This window comes from Oncorhynchus gorbuscha, linkage group LG23, assembly GCF_021184085.1.
Source record: "Oncorhynchus gorbuscha isolate QuinsamMale2020 ecotype Even-year linkage group LG23, OgorEven_v1.0, whole genome shotgun sequence".
In the NCBI taxonomy this organism is placed as follows: domain Eukaryota; kingdom Metazoa; phylum Chordata; class Actinopteri; order Salmoniformes; family Salmonidae; genus Oncorhynchus; species Oncorhynchus gorbuscha.
In genome coordinates, this window is record NC_060195.1 from 40,642,024 (window position 1) to 40,665,082 (window position 23,059).

Sequence of the window (23,059 nt, forward strand, 5' to 3'; positions counted from 1 at the left end):
CATTGATGAGTCACTGTCGATGTTTACTACATGAAATGTGTTGTCCTCTTGATATCTGTGTCTCTGTATAAAACACCCACGATAAGGAAGATGTGATGGTTTTGGCAGAGCTTCCTGCCAAAACCATCACATCTTGGCAGAGCTTCCTGTCAAAACCATCACATCTTCCTCATCGTGGGTGTTTTATACAGAGACACATATCAAGAGGACAAGACATTTCTATATACACTGAGTATACCAAACATTAGGAACACCTGCCTAACATTGAGTTGCATGGGGCATGGACTCTACAAGGTGTCGAAAGCGTTCCAGATGGATGGTGGCTCATGTTGATTCCAATGCTTCCCACAGTTGTGTGAAGTTGGCTGGTTGTCCTTTGGGTGGTGGACCATTCTTGACACACACGGGAAACTGTCGAGCAGCGTTGCAGTTCTTGACACAAACCAGAACCTTGACACCTACTACTATACCCCGTTCAAAGGCACTTAAATATTTTGTCTTGCCTGTTCATGCTCGGAATGGCACACATACACGATCCAATGTGTCAATTGTCTCAAGTCCTTTTTTAAGCTGTCTCCTCCCCTTCACCTACACTGACTGACGTGGATTTAACAAGCGACATCAGTAAGGGATCATAGCTTTTACCTGGTCAGTCTATGTCATGGAATGAGCAGGTGTTATTAATGTTTTGTATACTCAGTATACACAGTACCTATCAAAAGTTTGGACACACCTACCTATTCAGGGGTTTTTCTATATATTTACTATTTTCTGCATTGTAGAATAATAGTGGAGATATCAAAACTGTGAAATAACACATATGGAATCATGTTGTAACCAAAAAAGTGTTAAACAAATCAAAATAGATTTTAGATTATTCAAAGTAGCAACCCTTTGCCTTAATGACAGCTTTGCACACTCTTGAATGAGCAGGTGTCTAAACTTTTGACTGGTACTGTATGTAGACACACGACTATGGTGTCATTTGGATCCTATATCATTTATACTAGGTGTTTATTTCTTAAGTCAATAGTCATTTTCTTTCAGTTGCCAAACAAAATGTCATGAGAACAAAATGTACAACAGTCATTGAGATAAGCATCTGGAGTAGCTTTTTCTGGTGGAAATGATACAACCCTTAAACAGTTCAGTGACTTTATAGACACTCTTCTATTAAATGATCAGCAATGACAATGAACCACTGCCTTATTTTCAAATGCCACACTGATGTCGTTACCCTTACTCTCTCTGTGGACATAGATGCCTATACGATGTCAGAGGTGACTTACGTCTGGACCAGTAAGCCCGCCGACTCTGTGGTGGTGGAAGGCGAGAGCTCCCGTTTGAACCAGTACGACCTGCTCGGCCAAACAGTAGGCCAAGAAACCATCAAGTCCAGCACAGGTAAACTCAGGATATGACCGTTTTTTAAAATCGTTTTGGTACTATTTCCACAAGTATGTGGTACATTTTCACAACTCTTAGTACAAAACTCCAAACTGGCCACGCGTGTGACGCAGCCAGCCTTTCCTTCGAAACCTGTCATTGCGCATTCATTTGGATTGTAAAACATCACCGAACAACCATTGTTTCAAAATATAAGTTCATTGTGAAATGTAATAAGAGCATTGGTTTAATCCACAAAACACAACATAATGATATCTATTCAATTTAGACGTTTTAACGACACGTTTATCCAATAGCAAACAGTGCAAGATAGTACGTGTTTGAAATCACCCTTAGAAGTGTCGAAAGTAATATGCTACAGTGCTGTAAATTACAGTAGATTTCACAGTTTTCACATACACTTAAATTACCCAACAAACTTACAGAATATCTATATTTCCCATAATATCTATCCAATGTGTAATCAAAGGTGTGATCAATGAAGACATCCTAATTCATGCAAAAAATAAGAAATGAATTCATAAATGTAATGAATCCAAATTAAACATAATGTTTAGCACACATTCATTTGCATCAAGCCTGTCTTAAATATTTGGCCATAAATTCTCATCCACATCACAATGAATGTTCTCATTGTTCATGCACCATGGGAGAATTTTTTGGGGGGCATGGCGAATCCAAGCTTGACATTGGTCTGCACTTGATCCATGGCCAGAAGGAGGGTGGCACACTCATGGGGATGGCTTTCATACACCTTCCACCATGCTGAAAACAAATGAGAGTATGGGGGCAGGTATAGTGTTCACGAATCGGGGAATTGGGGATGGGCCCGAAATCATGCCTGAACCACCTCTGCATGATGGAACCCAACATTGTCCCAGACAATGACAGCGGTGACCCCTTCACCGTGACAGACCTGCTTAATTCAATTGAGAAACACAATGAGTTGTTCAGCGTTGTAGAATCCAAGTAATGGCCTACGTCCTACCCCGCCATCTTCAGAGATAGCGTCGCCCATGGAGATGTTTCCCCCACGTTGTCCAGGCACTTGGATGATCGCTCGTTGGACGATGAGGTTCCACCCACGGCGTCGAGTTTTGGCCAGGTTGAAGCCCGCTTCATCAACAAAGACATACTTGTGATGGTTCATAGCAGCGTCAAGCACCGTCACCCTCTAAAAAATATATTTTGGTTAGTTATTTTTACAGGATAGTTCCGATATGATATTGTGAAGTAACACGTGCATTAATAGTAACATTAATATGGTATATAGTGCTGTACCTGAACATACTCGGCCCGCAGTTGTTTCACCCAGTCGTTGTTTCTCTCAAAAGGCACCAGGTAAATGTGTTTCATAGACACCTGGTGCCTCTTCAAAAGGCGGGCGATTGTTGGTGGGCTGATGGATGGCACATTGGCAAAGGTGTCATCATTCTCCTCAATGGCCTGCTTTATTTCAGACAGCCGTCTGTCATTCCTGGCCCTCACTATTTCCACCACTGCCCAGTCCTGCTGGTCAGTCAGCACACGGCCACAGCCACCACTATGGGGTCTTCTGTCAATTCTGATGGTAGAACAGAGTATACTGTCAATAGATCATACTGTAAGAATACTGTAATATGTTTTATGAATTTACATGCATTACAATATGTCATTTACTGTAAATGTCATGGCAAACCATAGTACATATCCTGCAGACTAAAACGTTTTCTTGGCGAAATGTTCTCATAATCAAATTGACGGTCGATCTTTTCAGATTGGGGTGAACTAATCTGGCAGCCTTTGCCGTGGTAAGGCCTCTGTTTACAACATGGTCAACGACGATGGCCCGGACTTCATTAGACACAACAGTTCCCTGTCCTCTGCCTCGCTCTCTCTGATGTCTACCTCTTTGACGGTGCCCATGTCCACCTCTTTGACCTCTTTGACAGGGCCCACGCCCATGTCTTTGACCTCTTTGATGGGGTCCATGCCCACCTCTTTGACCTCTTTGACCTCTTTGACGGTGCCCATGCCCACCTCTTTGACCTCTTTGACAAGGCCCACGCCCATGTCTTTGACCTCTTTGACGGTGCCCATGCCCACCTCTTTGACCTCTTTGACAGGGCCCACACCCATGTCTTTGACCTCTTTGATGGGGTCCATGCCCACCTCTTTGACCCCTTTGATGGGGTCCATGCCCACCTCTTTGACCCCTTTGATGGGGTCCATGCCCACCTCTTTGACCCCTTTGATGGGGTCCATGCCCACCTCTTTGATGGGACCTATGCCCACCTCTTTGACCTCTTTGACTGGGCCCATGCCGATGTCTTTGACCCCTTTGATGGGGTCCATGCCCACCTCTTTGACCCCTTTGATGGGGTCCATGCCCACCTCTTTGACCCCTTTGATGGGGTCCATGCCCACCTCTTTGACCCCTTTGATGGGGTCCATGCCCACCTCTTTGATGGGACCTATGCCCACCTCTTTGACCTCTTTGACTGGGCCCATGCCGATGTCTTTGACCCCTTTGATGGGGTCCATGCCCACCTCTTTGACCCCTTTGATGGGGTCCATGCCCACCTCTTTGACTCCTTTGATGGGGTCCATGCCCACCTCTTTGACCCCTTTGATGGGGTCCATGCCCACCTCTTTGATGGGACCTATGCCCACCTCTTTGACCTCTTTGACTGGGCCCATGCCGATGTCTTTGACCCCTTTGATGGGGTCCATGCCCACCTCTTTGACCCCTTTGATGGGACCTATGCCCACCTCTGACGGGCCGCTTGTCCACAAGCTCTTTGATTTCTTCTTCTCCCTTGCTGTCTATCCTGCTCCATATTGAAAGAAATTGCAAGTGCACACACACCGTTTTATATGGTGACCAATTGTGTTTACCACTATGTGAAATCAATTAGTGATAATGAGTAGTCATTAGGTATGGTTATCATGTATCATACATGTCATTTAGATGTTTATACTTTACAAACAAATATTTTATGTATGTTCTCAAAATCCATATATAGTAGACAAAACAGTTTAAAATCTATAGGTTTACCAAACTGTTAAGTGATTAACCATTAAGCGCAGATGGATTAAGTGATGGTCAAATGCATTTAAACAAATGACAAGAGAATCATATCAAAAGTATTGTGAGAATTGCATTGTGAAAGGCAATGACTTTATACGAAAGGTATTTCTAGATGAAACACTTGATTAGGTTTGCTGAAAAGGTTTCTGTGTGATTTTGTGTGTTGTACTTTTAGTGATTTGAAATGTGCTTAACGTTTCTTTTTTTTAATTGCCTGTTTCGATCATCTGTTTTGAGTTTTGTACTGAGTTGTGACATTTTACCACACTTGTGAAAAGACTACCAAAGAGAGAAAAAAAAGAAGAAAAAACGGTATTTCACTTGGTTATTCACTCAATTAGATAAGCACATGCTCCCCCTGCAGGCCTGGATCACATCGCTGCCACCAAATGCAACAAAGTGAAAAGAAACAAAATCAGAGTATCTGTGAAGGACAGTGGGCATGTATAGGAATTTATTCAACATCCATTTGTAGTTGGCCAACGTTTAGTGCTTGTCACTGCTGGCTGCATACGTTTGTTTAGTGGTTCTCAACCCGTTTTGGTTACGAAATCCCCCAATTACATCTCACTCATCGCAAAGAACCCCCTCTTTTGCAACCAAGGACTAGGCCTAGATTCTTATGAAATCTTACAAAGACGCCACTGTGGATAGGCCAAGTCTCCCCAAGAGTACTAGAAACCCAGGTTTCGAAACACTATTAATTGACCCAGCCTGTGGATAACAGAGGCTGAAAGACTGTTCAGTCCCTGTCCTATCATACTGAAACAGTCCTCTCATGTCTGATGAGCTTATTTGTAAGAGCTGCGACTAGTCAGACGAGGGAACCAACTGCACAAAACAACAGCCGATTCCGCTTTGACTGTTGAAACAAGAGACTCTCCACTTTACTTTGGACCAATTGGACTATAAAGGCTTCGGAGACACAGGTGCGCAGCCTCCTACGAGAGGGGAACACTCCTGTTGGTTTGAGAGGAAGCAGAAGCACAAGCACAGCTGTAGGAGCTGCCATTCACTCAGACACACAGGGGAGCGCCGTTCTGGAAGGAGGGCAGCCTCCTTATTCCTGAGCTGTACTGCTGCTGCTGGTCTTATTTTGGAGCCGTCGCAAGACACAAGAGGCGCCTTGTCTCACAAAAGTGCACCAGAGCGATAAATGGGGAAGAAATGCTGTGTTCTGGGCTGAGAAACAAACATACAGTTAAAAAAAAGGGAAGGAAAAGTCTGTGTATAGGAACAGATGGGGAAAAAAAGCTGTCAACAAAGGGGTTGGAGGAGAGTCCTTAGCGTAATGAGAGGCATTCGACAGTGACACATACACTCCACCAAGAGGCAGACAGGCTCGTTTTAGTTGTATGGCGAACAGGTTGTTTGTCAATATTGAGCATTGTGACCTTTCGAAATGCAGTTATTCATCTGATTTTCGGGGTGTTACAAAATATGTGTATTACTGAGGGAAAGCAGAAGGCACCGTGGAATTCTATATATTTTCTTATTACACTACGTTTCGTGACTGTGCTCCACCATTGAAATAAAAGCTACATATGCTAGGGAGATGTTGGCTGCTTTGAATAATGCCAAAACCTCCTATGCAAATACAGAATAATAGTTATTTATAGCCACAGAGAAGGCAGAGAGAAACCTCAGAGAAACCCAGAGAAATGCAGGATGCGCTCCAGCTATGTGGCGTGGCATGGGATTGTCTTGTCACCATGACTTTGGCAGCAAAGCGGATCAATACGGTGGCCAGTGTAGTGGTCCTCAATGATTAGTATCTGGACCTCTCTGCATGTCTCCGCATGCGTCTCTGGGGAGCACTCTCGTCACAAATGTCATTACATGTTCGAAACACTCTTGAGGATCTTCATGACCAGGTCAGTCTGGTTCTATGCAGCGTGGATCTATTCTCCTCTGTCACCCCTCCTTTTCCTCCTCCTTCCTTCCTTCCTTCCTTCCCTTCTTCTTCTTCTTCTTCTTCCCCTTCACTTAGACATCACACACTCCCGGGTTTAGTGCCACTATCCATTACTACCCATAAGTCTCCATTCCAACAATGTCGAGCAAATTACTGTTGGATGTTTTAACATTCAATGGGAATTTCTAATCTGTTTTCATTAAGGAAAAAGCCCTACGATCCCAACTAAATGATTCAGTCATATGCCACTGGTCTGAAAGTGCGGTGCTTAAAAGATTGAATTCCTGGGCTTAAGTGCCACTAAGAGCGTTGTCCAAGTGAAATACGGAGGAGCCCCCGTCACTGAATCCCTTCTATCCCCTACATATTTGCTGATTGTGTTTAAATGAATCATTCATTAGTACCGTGTCAGTGTGTAGTCTACCGTTGTGGTAAACTAGGTCGTTTGGCACGACTACCCGTACTCTGAGGCTCGAATGTGAGGGACATCTTGCATCGGCCCACGAACACAACAGCTAAATTGTTTTAGAAAATCATTTCATTTTGTTGTATTCTTATTTTACATTGAGTCACAGAGAGGACAGGGGGTGTTTTCCAAAGCAAATGAGTGGACAGGAAATGACAAAATAACTCAAAGTGGAGGTCTAATCAAACCAAATCAAATGTATTTGTCACATACACATGGTTGGCAGATGTCAATGCGAGTGTAGTCCTTCTGTAGCTCAGTTGGTAGAGCATGGCGCTTGTAACGCCAGGGTAGTGGGTTCGATCCCCGGGACCACCCATACGTAGAATGTATGCACACATGACTGTAAGTCGCTTTGGATAAAAGCGTCTGCTAAATGGCATATATTATTATTTATTATTATTATATTTGTAGCAAAATGCTTGTGCTTCTAGTTCCGACAATGCAGTAATAACCAACGAGTAATCTAACCTAACAATTCCAAAACTACTACCTTATACACACAAGTGTAAAGGGATAAAGAATATGTACATAAAGATATATGAATGAGTGATGGTACAGAACGGCATAGGCAGTAGATGAATAATGAATAATGTAGGGTATGTAAACAAAGTGGCATAGTTTAAAGTGGCTAGTGATACATGTATTACATAGAAATGCAGTAGATGATATAGAGTACAGTATATACATATGAGATGAATAATGTAGGGTATGTAAACATTATATTAAGTAGCATTTTTTAAAGTGGCTAGTGATATATTTTACATCAATTTCCATCAATTCCCATTATTAAAGTGGCTGGAGTTGAGTGAGTGTGTTGTCAGCAGCCACTCAATGTTAGTGGTGGCTGTTTAACAGTCTGATGGCCTTGAGATAGAAGCTGTTTTTCAGTCTCTCGGTCCCAGCTTTGATGCACCTGTACTGACCTCGCCTTCTGGATGATAGCGGGGTGAACAGGCAGTGACTCGGGTGGTTGTTGTCCTTGATTATCTTTATGGCCTTCCTGTGACAGTGGGGGAGTGTAGGTGTCCTGGAGGGCAGGTAGTTTTCCCCTGGTGATGCGTTGTGCAGACCTCACTACCCTCTGGAGAGCCTTACGGTTGTGGGCGGAACAGTTGCCGTGTAGAAGTTTGTGAGTGCTTTTGGTGACAAGCCGAATTTCTTCAGCCTCCTGAGGTTGAAGAGACGCTGCTGCGCCTTCTTCACGATGCTGTCTATGTGGGTGGACCAATTCAGTTTGTCCGTGATGTGTACGCCGAGGAACTTAAAACCTACTACCCTCTCCACTACTGTCCCATCGATGTGGATAGGGGGGTGCTCCCTCTGCTGTTTCCTGAAGTCCACAATCATCTCCTTAGTTTTGTTGACGTTGAGTGTCAGGTTATTTTCCTGAATATTTGTACATTTGAACGATTTCGTGAAAATGTGCATCTCAAGTGGAGGTGTGCTGGCATCATCAGTGCCGACAGGAGGCTGAAGCTATCTAGAATCAGGCTCTCCATCTTCATTTACACCAACAGAGGGCTATGTCGGCGCTGCCCTATGTCTCCTGCCTCATTCTGTAATGAGGGTGTATTGCTCATCTGCTGGGAAGGCATCCTTCCCCTGGTCTACTCCATTCCCCATCAAATGTTGACTTAACAAGCTATAGGGGAAGGCAGGCTAGCCACCTCCCATCTGCCTCTTTAGAACAGTGCAAGTCCCTCACCACCACCGTCTCCAGGACACCACCGGGTTTGGAGGGTGAGATTAGTATCTTCAGTATTTCCCATCCTTGGTGGCCTAGGATCTTAGTATCCGGCTGTTGATATCCTCCCCAAGCTAAGGTCATGTAGTGAAGTCCACACACCTCCACCCACCCCCCGTTGGGCAGAAGAGCAACAGCCCAATCTGTGGTCTTCATCTTCTGCCAGGGGTGAAGGGTGAGATCCATGTCTCTTGCACTGCCAACCCAGGCCGTGGCAGAAGTGTTACGTACATACCTCCATCCACCTCTGAGGACATTGCTTTTGAAGATGCAAATTTTGAGTGATAGGCTGATGTTCTTAGCTCTCCATACTGGTCTTAACATGGTGATCACGTCGCTCATGGAATTGCCATCCTTGGTCATCCTTAACCCAATATAAATGAACTCATCCACCTCTTCCACAGCAGGGTTGTTGATGTTGGTTTTGGTGATCACCAGAATGGTTTTTGTCTTTTGAATGTTGATGTTGAGTCCTGCTATTTGTGCGGTCTGCCAACTTCGGAGTTTTTGCCTGCAAGTCCTGATGTCAACTTGCAAGAATAGCGAGATCACCTGCATAGGCCAGATCCTCAAGCACTTAGTCAAGTGTCCATATGATCCCACGTTTTCCACCCGTTGTGGAAATCATTAAGACTCCCTCTAAATGGGTAATGCAGGCAATACTGTAAGTGCTCTTGAATAACAGGGATACAAAATGTTTTGCGATTAGCCAGAAACATAAATCACGTTTCCCTTCTGCCAAGTGGCAGTATCAAGGCCTTTATTGCAGAATCACAACAAATGAGATATATTTCTCTGTTCTGTTGCCATGGGTAACGCGCATCTTTCTCTACTCATCTCTAATCTTGGGTTCTTTTTTTAGATATTCTCCCATTACAAGTCGTGCATGCTGTTGCGTCATTGGCATTATTTAATGTCCTCGGATGCGCTTTAGTTTTCAGATGCGCTTATACAGTCACCTTGTGCAATGCATAATTCAATTGGCCTTGTTTGAAATTTGAAAAGTACACCATCTTTCTAACATTTGCATATCAAACCCAAAGTATCCACATCCATATTATTATGAATTCGCATAGTGATAAATGTGAACTGGTGAAAAATATATGTATAATTGCACGTGCATTAATATGGTTACCCTTTAAAGAGTGGTACTCTAGTTTGGGCAGTATAAGTTAATAAAGCACTATTTTCTCTCTGCAGGCGAATACACTGTCATGACGGCACATTTCCATTTGAAGCGGAAGATTGGTTACTTTGTGATACAGACCTATCTACCATGCATCATGACTGTCATCCTCTCCCAAGTGTCCTTCTGGCTGAACAGAGAGTCCGTGCCAGCTAGGACTGTGTTTGGTAAGTATGGGGCCACCTATCCTGCTTTGATGTCAAAGGGAGATATGCACAAAGGTTTGAGAGGATTTGTGTGTGCCCCTTTTGCTCTATCCATATCTCTCCTGCTTTTAACTTACCCAAGCATTGGTCCTCTTCTTACCCTGTCTCACACTACTCACTATATCTCTTTCTCTCCTCCTCCCCGTCTTATTTTGGCTTGGTCCTGCATTGGTGACATAGTAGTGGCAAGTTATCATGTCATGCAGACCCCCTAATTGCAGTTGAGTGTTGCTCTGTGGTGCCGGGAGCCTTGAAGATGTGCCCTGTGTGTCCGTTAGCCTGTTTTCCGACCCACTCTGCGGTATAGCTGTTTGTATTACTGTGTAATGAATGAGCAACACTTGTTCCAATCCTGTGCGACAGCCTGAAAAGCCAAGTGAGTGTTTGTTCTGCCATAGCAAGGTAATTGAATTTAGTGCTAGGGGCCAAGAGGAGGGCTAGCTTAATAGTGTGATCAGAACTTAGCCTGTTTACGAAAAGCAGGGGGTTGTTTGGTAGCCAATGCCAGACCCCAGCAAAAATAGGCATTTTCTTTTCAGGACAACCAGGGATACAGGTAGAACACAAAACCATTTGACATAAACAGTTGCATTCATGGGTTTTATTGACAAATGTCAATAAAACAAAATAAGGCCTGCCAAAGCAAAAACTTGATTACAATTCATTTATAGGAATTCTCTATGTACAGAAATGGTTGGATCAGTGAGAAATTAATATTCAACTTGTCAGTGACAACTGTGTGGAGTTTGTGACAGCAACTATGTGAGTTTATTACAGCAGTATAGACACTTTATCCCAGGATTTCATATGATCGTCTATGTAGAAAAACACCTGACCTTCTAATGACTCGTGTAGCTTGTGAGCTTCATAGAGCAAAACATGTTACAAGTGGGGGTTCCTGAGAGTCTTAGCTTTTAATAGTTTGAAGCTCAAACCATTCTGATGCTACAGACGATTTTGTAAAAAAAATTCAAATCATACCCAGCCCCTTCGGGATCCGCCCTAGTCTCACAAACACCGCTCAAGTTCAGCTCCACGTTAATCAGAAGAAAAAGACAAATACAATGGTGAATGTAGCTCAAATAAGAAGTTTAGAATGGTTAGAAGTCCTAAATCACGCTGGCACAACAGTGGGGCCTCATTGGGTTAATATTCCCCCGTGGGCTACATAGACTGCAGAAATATGCTCTGTACACCTGGGCAGACAATGATGGACAGATTGTATTTGGTCATTTGAAAACATGTACAGCACAGTCATATCACTGCAGAGATGATTACCATTCACACATGATAAACACACTACATTATATGAAGAATAAGCACATTACACAATAAAGTCAGCAACTTCTGGTGTGAATAACCTTTCTGAATGAATCATGCAAACAGAGCAAGCAACTTTTGACTGAAGATGGCAATTAAAAAATGTACTCTGGAGCTGTATGACTCTAAAGGCCACATAACTCCAACTAGTGAAAACAATAGGTTCATTTTAGCAGTTACTGTATGATAAGTATCATGTTTTCTGCTTAATACAAATTATACATACAAATAATTTAGGTTTTGTGATAATTACCTTTTACAAGTAAACTTTTTTTTTTTTATCGCGTTTATGGTGGAATGTCTGTTCCAGGCTTTACTGGTAGATTGGTTTGGTAATACTGAAGGGAGATTGTGCTAGCCTGGCATACACTTTTGAGGGTGTTAGTACTGTATGTTAGTGTGTAGGTAGCACCGCCAACAACCATCCTGATGTGTTCACGGTAGAATGGGACATGGTTGTGTAACCAGCTTTAAAGGATCAGGACATTTCTAGATAGGATTGGGTTTGCTCTGAAAAGGGGGGAGTTGGTTGGTTTATTATTCCCTGTGTCCCTTTAAGGCTCCTCGTATTTCAGTGCCACAGATACTATACCCTCGGCGAAGTGGGCAGCGAATTCATGTTTTTCTGCAGATAAGAAAAAAATTGGTTAAAGAAATTCAAGCGTTTATTCTCAACCTTAGTTCTAAAAATACAATTTGAGTAAATACAGGCTCATCTCTTATTTGCAGAGACAATGTTTTTACTTCATGTTTGATGTAAATGGCATCCAGACACTTTTTTTTGCGATTTCCCTTGTTTTTGAGAAACTTACCCCAACCACCTTTCCCCAACCACACACTTTTTCATCCTCGTTGTGCAGTAAGGGGGCTCTGAAAAAGCTTGAATAAATGCTCCAAAAACGCCCAAATGTGTCTTTTTAGAAATGGAAAAGCTCTCAGTATAGTGATGCAGGTCTTTAGATGTTGTACACGTCAAATGTGACCGACCATCTTATGTAGAAACATGTCAAATTGTGATTAGTAGAGACTTTTAGAGCTACAAAATGGAATGTTATACTCTACAGTCCGCACACCGAACACTCTGGCCGATGAGTAGGGTTGATCCGAACGTTGATCCGGCAGTCAAGCACCCAAGCTAACTGGCTAACCATTTTACTCGCCCTAGCAGAGCTGGTTAGGCTGTTTTCATGTTATCCAGAGCGTTGGTGACTGTAACTGTGCTGCTGGCAACAATTTAATTATGCTTTTTGCCAACGTTTACTGATATCGGCCATATTCAAAGGGTGTTGAGCATTTGTAAATTCATCAGTTATTCTGCGCTCTCTGGTACACTCAGACGAGAGTGCTCTGAAATCGGAGAAGATGGCCAGGCTGAATTTACAAATGCACCCAAAATGGTTACTTGTATAGTGGAGTCTTTTGTTAAGGAATCTAGCTAGCTAGCTATGTAAACAATGAAGCATAATCCCGACTCACGACATTACTACCTTGCATGACATCTAGAATCGGATTCCTGTTTCGCAACAAAGCATCGTTCACGCATTCTGTCAAACATACCCTCGTAAAACTGACTATCCTACCAATCCTTGACTTCGGCGATGTCATTTACAAAATAGCCTCCAACACTCTACTCAGCAAATTGGATGCAGTCTATCACAGTGCCATCCGTTTTGTCACCAAAGAACCATATACTACCCACCACTGCGACCTGTCTGCTCCCGTTGGCTGGCCCTCGCTACATAGTCATCACCAAACCCACTGACTCCAGGTCATCGATAAGTCTTTGCTAGGTAAAGCCCTGCCTTAACTCAGCTCACTGGTCACCATAGCAGCACCCACCCGTAGCATGCGCTCCAGCAAGTATATTTCACTGGTCACACCCAAAGCCAAATCCTCATTTGGCCGCCTTTCCTTCCAGTTCTCTGCTGCCAATGACTGGAACGAATTGCAAAAATCACTGAAGTGGATACTCATATCTCCCTCACTAGCTTTAAGCACCAGCTGTCAGAGCAGCTCACAGATCACTGCACCTGTACATAGCCCATCTGTAAACAGCCCATCTATCTACCTCATCCCCATACTGTATTTATTTATTTATTTTGCTCCTTTACAACCCAGTATCTCCACTTGCACATCCATCTTCTGCACATCTATCACTCCAGTGTTTAATTGCTAAATTGTCATTCTTTCGTCACTATGGCCTATTTATTGCTTTATCTTACCTAATTTGCATACACTGTATATAGACTTTTTCTCTATTGTGTTATTGACTGTATGTTTGTTTATTCCATGTGTAACTCTGTGTTGTTGTTTGTGTTGCACTGCTTTGCTTTATCTTGGCCAAGTTGCAGCTGTAAATGAGAACTTGTTCTCAACTAGCCTACCTGGTTAAGGTGAAATAAAAATTCAAATGAATCTGCAAGGAGCTATCCAACCAGGTTCAATGTTAGCTAGCTAAGCAAATGGCTCTGAGATATGAATAATAAGGTCATACACGTAATGTTAGCTAGCCAGCGAATGTTAGCTAGCTAACTAGGTAAACAATGAACCATAATGACAACTCATGACATTACTACCCTGCATGAATCTGCAGGTAGCTAACCAACCAGGTTCAATGTTAGCTTGCTGACATTATATATGCCATTTAGCAGACGCTTTTATCCAAAGCGACTTACAGTCATGTGTGCATACATTCTACGTATGGGTGGTCCCGGGGATCGAACACACTACCCTGGCGTTATAAGCGCCATGCTCTACCAACTGAGCTACAGAAGGACATAGCTAGCCAAGCAAATGGCTGTTTCTGTCAAAATAAGAAACATGTCATATCTGAAAATGTATCTTACATACATCATTCATGGTTGGAGGTGACTCTTGTCGGATGACATGGTTGCCCTTCGTTTGGAGATGTAATCCTGAGACAGGTGCTTTCTCCACCTCCTTCTCGATAAAACTCAGTCCTCCAGAAATTTTAATACACGTTATAATACACGTTAGACAGGATTACCTAGACATACTGACCAGCTCAAATAGACAGAAGCGTGCTATATGGCAGCCCAATTCAAACTCATCTCTCGGCATGTCCAGCCCACTCATTATCTCAGCCAATCATGGCTAGCGGGAAGGTAGTTGACTTTTTCTTTGGCTAAACCAATGAGGCTCGTAATTAAAAATGTCTATTCGTATTTACAGATAGCATACACGTTTGTTATTAAGGCACATGAAAGTTCACATGTTCGAGAGGGCATTTTGATAAAAAAGAAAAGTTTACGTTCAAACAGTTCTCCTGTGAAGCAGTGACACACGACATACGCCTAGTTTCCTGAAACAGGTCACAAATTCTGTCATTCGGAACCCTATCTGCAAGATTATATTCAATATTGTTGTGACTCAAATATGTACCTACATTTACATATCAGTCAGGACGCACACTGGCTAAATAGTGAGGAAAACACAGGAGCAGGAGATCGCCCAGCATGCTCTGCTCCACTTCACAGGTGTGCGGAGCTACAGCTCTGATATGATGAACTTCGATCTATTCTACAGCACTATGATAACTACTATTTCTCCACAGCCTTTTGTACAAGATGTTACATAAAATAGTTATTACTATACACTTACTCTTCTTTGCTAACCAGAATGTAATTACTTGGCTGTCCATGGTATCTGTAGATAAGGTACTTAAAATGATTGAATTATAATCTAAGGAAACTGACCACACTGAAACTGTTTGCTGTTCCCCTAGGTGTAACCACTGTGCTGACAATGACCACCCTGAGTATAAGTGCTCGTAACTCCCTCCCCAAGGTGGCCTACGCCACGGCCATGGACTGGTTCATCGCTGTCTGCTACGCCTTTGTCTTCTCCGCCCTCATTGAGTTTGCCACCGTCAACTACTTCACAAAGCGCGGCTGGGCCTGGGATGGGAAGAGCATTGTGAATGACAAGGTAATGGAAGCATATCCCCCTCTCCGATTGCCTGACATGCAGCATTTTCAGAGAGAATCCATAGTGATCTTTTTGTTTTGATGGGGCCCAACCCATTTCATTATGATATCCAACCAGAGGGCCTCAGAATGTGTTGTGTTTGCATCAGCATTCAGGTCGTTCCCTGTGCGGCAGCCACAGGGAATACTGGAGCTCGAAGACCATGTGCATATGAACAGATTTACTTAATGAATGTATAAACACACCTATAGTTGCCTACAACCATACAGATCAGAGAAAACAATATGGCGATACAAACACAGAAGGTCACAGGCTTTTTTAAACTTTATGTCCAGGGAGGGATAGTAAATTGGGACCCCATGAAGCATAGCCAGGTTAAATGGGTTGAGATTACAGAAAATAACATATGGAGAGGGAAACAGAGCCATACAGTGAAAAAGACTATCTGTGTGGGAAGATCAGTTGGATGTGAATCAGACTTTGTGGGGGTAGTAAACATTTGCTGTGACACACTTTGCGTCAGTTCATTAGTTAGACACCACAAAAAAACTAAAGTGAAGTGGAACGGTTGGAACTGAGTTTGAATACATCCTTCAGAATGTCCGTATTCATCTTTAAAAAAGCATATATATTTAAATATACTGGATATTTCAGTGCTCATTCAAAGTAATAAAAGTAAATGAAAATACATATCATATAATACTTTTGATCAGAGAATCACTAACCGTGTACCGCTAACCTACAGTATGACAGCTGAATTGTTTGGGAAATTACAGTGGCTAGGTCGGTAGAATGGAAAGCAGCATTTCATGAGTGATTCCCAACTGGGCACAGACGTCAATTCAACTTCTATTCCATGTTGGTTCAATGTAATTTCAATGAAATGTCGTGGAAACAATGTTGATTCAACCAGTGTGTGCCCAGTGGGTCCTCACGAAAGCTAAACAAAAAAAGAACCAGATTTTGAGATTTTCACGAAAATGTAATGAATAGAAGAGTCCTTCAGAGGAAGGATTGTTTACATATATTGGACATTTGTATCTAAAAAGCATAATTGAAAAATTATCAAAGTTGGCATATTTACCCAGCCTGCTTTAAGACTCCATAGGTGCTACAAAGCATATTATGCGTAATATTAGTAGTATTTTGATTTCAATAACTTTTGTTTTATATTCATGTAGGAATATTGAAAAAGATAAACATTAATTTTGAAAATATACAAATGCTGATTTGTCAATTGTTTCTGTCCCGACAAAAAACAAACATTTTGGTGACCAAAAGTTGTCTGTTCTTTTGAGCAATCTATTACTCAACATTTTTAATCGTGTATTTTTCCATATATAGACACACCCTGTGTTTGAATAAAATTAACTAAATGCATTGAACTTGTCTGATGCTTTAAGCTTACAGTTTGATGCCTAATGAGGGTGCCAGAGATCTAGATAACCATAAAAAATGTATTTAAAAAATAACCTTAACCTGACCCAACTCTTCTCCTCCCTCTCGTGCTGGCTTTTGCAGATTCTGCCATTAATCCCCTGAAGTTTCTGGTAATAGGCTATCTGAAGAGTTCGTAGCCTTTCTCATTTGGAATGGCAATTTATCTTACCATTTATTTAAAAAAATGTATTGTACTTTTGCCCCTTTTCTCCCCTAATTGTAGTTAGTCTTGTCCAATCACTGAAATTTCCCTTACGTACTCGGGAGAGGCGAGGTCGAGAGCCATGCGAAACATGACCCTGCCAAGCCACACTGCTTCTCGACACTCTGCTTGCTTAATCCGGAGGAAACACTGTCCAGCTGGCGACCAAAGTCAGCTTGCAGGCGACCGGCCCACCACAAGGAGTCGCTAGAGCGCGATGGGACAAGGAAATTACAGCCGGCTAAACCCTCCCCTAACCCGGACAACACTGGGCCAATTGTGTGCCGCATCATGGGTCTCCCGGTCACAGCCAGCTGTGACACAGTCTGGGATAGAACATCACTGTGCCACACAGGAGGCCCCTTATCTTACCATTTCTACCGATCTGCGTGCCAGTTATGGTTTTCATATGCAGTACACATTTTCTTGAAACAGTTTAATTTAATTCATAATAACTCTTCATATCTCAAAAGCATTGTCATGTGGTTAATCAAAACATGCAACAATGTATGAAATATTCTGAACCCTCAGAGATTCATGCACCAGTGAGCTCGGGACAGACACAGTTGTAGGCAATTTGCGCAAGGGATAAGAAGCAGTGCTTGGCTTTGGCAGGAGCTCACCGGAGCTGAGTACCGGCACCTCTAATGTTCTACTGCTTGAGCTCCTGTTCCTCTTATAGAATATTAGTTCAAAAGTATTGTGGAGCTCCTGCACCTACATATAAACAGTACTAGCACCCAAAATGAGTTCCGGAACCTATTTCAATCCAAGTCTAGCACTGATGACGTGTCCACTGGATCAGAGCATGACATTTTTCCCTTTCATGCTGTGGTTATCGAAAGGGAGAGCTGGAACGATTTTTCAAATACATTGAGGAACTATTATAATTCACAATGGATGTTGCTGTTTGAGGTGAAGAAAACATTACTTTGAGAAGCTCCACAGATCATTAGTGGTGGTGTGTTAAGCCAATCAGGCATACTATCAGATCCCCAAATGAACACATTTATATGCCTACATTTGCACGCAGGCCAGGTAGCCTATAGGTCTACTTCTATGCATGCGTGTCCTTACTCAACATTGACAGGAGTGCTCCAAACTAAAGACAATGACTAAATTGACAGAACTCTTAAATGGAATTAAATTTTTAAAAACGTGTTTTTCACAACTGCAGGTTGTGCATTCTGAAAACAATGTGTGCACTCAGACAATGAGAACAGGAAGACTGGAATAATCATATTGAATGTATTAAATTAAATAACCGTAACCAAAGTAACAGACATTGTACATTAAAAATGATAAGAATTAATGGTAAATGTACTACTAGCGATATATGTCATGGGAAATTGTTATACACAAACAATCAAACACAAGCAATTCACACAATTAAGTTATGAAACAGTGAATGTGCACAAATTGGCAGGAGACATTGTGCATTGTGCATCTGGGCGCACGGTCAATCCGACTTCTACATTGGCCATGCAGCATTTACGCTGATATGGCCTCAGCAGAAGTCAGGGCATTCATACTTCTTGAGCTTCGCGGAGCAGTGCAGTGCTGTTGTCAAGGAAGTGAGTTTGTGTTTCTACAGGATGTACCGCCTCCACCTACCGTCAAACAATCATGTCAATGCGGAGCTATGTGGTGCCCTCCGCATTGTTACAACATTTGGGAGGCACATGGCAATGAGGTACAGAGGTTGATTTGGCCTCTGGAGGCAAACCCTCCATATGGAGCCTGCGACCACATTTTAGAATCAGGCATGAATTGGCTTTTAGTCTACGCCTCAGCAATGAATTAGTTTACTGAGATGGGCGCAAATAAAAATATATATTTGTTACTGCTCGACTAAAACAAATCTTTGTCGACCAACAGCCTAATGACCAAACAGTCAAACAATCGACCGGTCGACTAATTGGGGTCAGCCCAAACAATTCCATGGATTTTACTGAGTTACAGCTCATATGAGGAAATCAGTCAATTGAAATGAATTCATTAGGCCCTAATCTATGGATTTCACGATTGGGAATGCAGATATGCGTCAGGCTTGTGCGTACTTGTGGTGAAGTCGGGTGCGGGAGAGCAGAGAATTGTGAACAGGCGCACACTTTATTTCGGCAGGAGAGAGATACAGTCGGACGCAGCTGCGTCAAAAACCTCCAGCCTACAAGGCAAAGTGTAAAGTGCGCAAAACAGTCACAAAACATCAAATTTATAGCAGTACAAATGGAAAATGAAAAAATGGAGTGGCGATGGCTAGAAAGCCGGTGACGTCGACCGCCAAACGCCGCCCGAACAAGGATAGGAGCCGACTTCGGCGGAAGTCGTGACAATATGCATCTGTTGGTCACAGATAACAACAAAAAAATGGGCCTCAGGATCTCATCACGGTATTTTTGTGCATTCAAATTGCCATCGATAAAATGCAATTGTGTTTGTTGTCCGTAACTTATGCCTGCCCATACTATAACCCCAACGCCACCATGGGGCACTCTGTTCACAACGTTGACATCAACAAACAACACCATACAACTGAAGTTGGAAGTTTACACACACTTAGGTTGGAGTCATTAAAACTTATTTTTCAACCACTCCACAAATTTCTTGTTAACAAACTACAGTTTTGGCAATTCAGTTAAGACATCTACTTTGTTTACAGACAGATTATTTCACTTATAATTCACTGTATCACTGTGGATGTATTTCAAGGCCTACCTTCAAACTCGGTGCCTCTTTGCTTGACATCATGGGAAAATCAAAAGACATCAGCCAAGACCTCAGCAAAAAAATTGTAGACCACAAGTCTGGTTCATCCTTGGGAGCAATTTCCAAATGCCTGAAGGTACCACATTCATCTGTACAAACAATAGTACGCAAGTATAAACACCATGGGACCATGCAGCCGTCATACCGCTCAGGAAGGAGATGTGTTCTGTCTCTTAGAGATGAACGTACTTTGGTGCGAAAAGTGCAAATCAATCCCAAAACAACAGCAAAGGACCTTGTGAAGATGCTGGAGGAAACAGGTACAAAAGTATTTATATCCACAGTAAAACAAGTCCTATATCGACATAACCTGAAAGGCCACTCAGCAAGGAAGAAGCCACTGCTCCAAAACCGCCATAAAAAAACAGACTACGGTTTGCAACTGCACATGGGGACAAATATCATACTTTTTGGAGATATGTCCTCTGGTCTGATGAAACAAAAATAGAACTGTTTGACCATAATGACCATCGTTATGTTTGGAGGAAAAAGGGGGAGGCTTGCAAGCCGAAGAACACCATCCTAACCGTGATGCTCGGGGGTGGCAGCATCATGTTGTGGGGGTGCTTTGCTGCAGGAGGTACTGGTGCACTTCACAAAATAGAAAATTATGTGGATACATTGAACCAATATCTCAAGACATCAGTCAGGGTAGCCTAGTGGTTAGAGTGTTGGACTAGTAACCGGAAGGTTGCAAGTTCAAACCCCCGAGCTCACAAGGTAGAAATCTGTCGTTCTGTCCCTGAACAGACAGTTAACCCACTGTTCCTAGGCCGTCATTGAAAATAAGAATTTGTTTTTAACTGACCTGCCTAGTTAAATAAATAAAAATAAATAAAAAGGTAAGTTAAAGCATGGTCGCAAATGGGTCTTCCAAATGGACAATGACCCCAGGCATACTTCCAAAGTTGTGGCAAAATGGCTTAAGGACAATAAAGTCAAGGTATTGGAGTGGCCATCACAAAGCCCTGACCTTATTCCCATAGAAAATTTGTGAGTAGAACTGAAGAAGCATGTGTGAATAAGGAGGCCTACAAACCTGATTCAGTTTCACCAGCTCTGTCAGGGGGAATGGGCCAATATTCATCCAATTTATTGTGGGAAGCTAGTGGAAGGCTACCTGAAACATTTGAAACAATTTAAAGGCAATGCTACCAAATACTGGGAATGTGATGAAATAAATAAAATCTGAAATAAAACATTCTCTACTATTATTCTGACATTTCACATTCTTAAAATAAAGTGGTGATCCTAACTGACCTAAAACAGGGATTTTGTACTAGGATTAAATGTCAGGGATTGTGAAAACTGAGTTTAAATGTATTTGGCTAAGGTGTATGTAAACATCCAACTTCAACTGTACATGTGGTCTGTAGTTGTGAGGCCGGTTGGCTCACAACGTTTTTTTTTTAAATTTAAGCTTTATTTAACGAGGCAAGTCCGTTAAGAACAAATTCTTTTTGACAATGACAGCCTACCCTGGCCAAACCCTAACCCGGACGATGCTTGGCCAATTGTGCGCCGCGCTATGGGACTCCCAATCACGGCCGGTTGAGATACAGCCTGGAATCAAACCAGGGTCTGTAGTGATGCCTCTCGCACTGAGATACAGTGCCTTAAACCGCTGTGCCACTCAGTGTTGGAGGTGACTTATGGTAGAAAAATGAATGTTAAATTCTCTGGCAACAGGTCTGGTGTACATTCCTGCAAGTCAGCATGCCAATTGGACGCTTCTTCTAAACTTAAGACATATGTGGTTCTTGATATGCCACTCCTGTCAGATGGATGGATTATCTTGGCAAAGGAGCATTGCTCACTAACAGGGATGTAAACAAATTAGGGCTGACCCCATTTAGTCCACCGGTCGTTAAGCTGTTGGTCGACCGAGATTTCTTTAGTTGAGTAGTCGCAATTTTTTTTTTTATGGTGCACAAGATGCCTGTCTGATTCGCACCTGTCTCAGTGGACTAATCCATTGCGGAGGCCACGGGGATGGCACTGTCATCACTCTAAAACATGTGATACATAAATTGTATATGGTTGTATTATGTAAAAAAAATAATGGTGCAACACTAATAAATCTAATATTATTTTATAGCGGGTCGCTGTCCGTGGTTCTGAAACATAGTCTTCAGTGCGCCGCAGAATTGGCGCCTGTCCCTATGTTGCTATGTGCATAATAGCACAATTAACCAGTATATTGGGATTGAGGCAACAATGTGGCAGAGGCAACTGCAGTAGAGACGAGGGAACAGCCCTTGCTTTAACCCCTATTCGGGCGGGATTCGATTTACTGGGGGTGGTCAGGTAATGCAATTATGTGCACAAGCGCAAAACACCACATCTGTCATTTTAGTCACGTCCGAATCTGCCATGTCGGTAATTTGTACATGGCAGGAGAGTAGCAATTCCAGCCAGAATAACCTACAGTTTTTTGGGTGAACTCCAAGGTCCTCTGATAATCCTAGTACCGTGCGAATCGACATCCCTATGTTTTGAGAGAAATATTGACAGTTTGACAGGTGATGCTCATGGTTTGAGCAAGAAAAAAATAACTGATTCGATAAATTGAACGAAGTGAATGTTTTTGTTCATATATTTTGTGGGTGTGAATTGAATATTGCCAAATGCATCAGTATTTTTTGCGCCTATTTAATGTAACCCCTTGATGTTAATACATTGCAAACAGCATACACTTGCGCCCAATAACCTTAAAACGCATCTCAAATGCAAGTGCACTGTTTAGCTCACATCTGAAGGTTGGGAGGCATTTGGGACGTATACTACGCATTGCTAAAATATCCTAATGATTATTTCTCAATTCAAATGCTATGGCAACACTATACCAAAGATGGATCGGTATGGTTTAGAAACTTGGGAACCAAATTCAAGTTATCAGTGTAGACCTGCTATTGCCTGGACTTGTTCAAATATTTTCACGGCGAGAAAAGAACTTCCAGGCTTCCGTCATAACTGTCAATTCCTTGGGGAAAAAATGAAGAATTGCTGTTTGTAAAAAAACTAATCGCGTCCGAATCGCCCTCTGGAATAACGGACGTCTGGGGTAATAAATACATAACCAACGTTCTCTAGTAATTCTAGTCCCATGCGAATAGGGCTTAGTCTGTCTAAGAAAATTGAGGATAGAGCAAACCTCAATTTAATTAGGTCTGTAAACAATAGCCTAACTGTTAAATGTGCCTGGCTTTATAAAAAATTATAAAAAATTATATTGTAATCTAACAGCACCTGTTTCTTATACATATGCACGCAACTCTCACCCCTATACCCTCCTTTTTCTTGATCTCCTTATTTTGTTATTAATACAATTATTCTTATGATCATCATTATAACAATAAGTAATGTCGTTATCATTAGTAGGC

The 23,059-nt window shown here is 42.3% G+C and overlaps 1 protein-coding gene across 1 annotated transcript in view; it reads left to right on the plus strand.

Annotated features, from left to right (window-relative positions):
* The window catches only part of LOC124011035 (gamma-aminobutyric acid receptor subunit alpha-2-like), a 54,246-nt gene that overhangs the window by 21,240 nt on the left and 9,947 nt on the right, over positions 1–23,059 (plus strand). Inside the window, exons 7-9 of the mRNA XM_046323976.1 lie at positions 1,261–1,404; positions 9,806–9,958; positions 15,063–15,265. Coding sequence (XP_046179932.1) covers positions 1,261–1,404; positions 9,806–9,958; positions 15,063–15,265 — 500 coding nt within the window. The remainder of the gene's footprint in view (positions 1–1,260; positions 1,405–9,805; positions 9,959–15,062; positions 15,266–23,059) is intronic.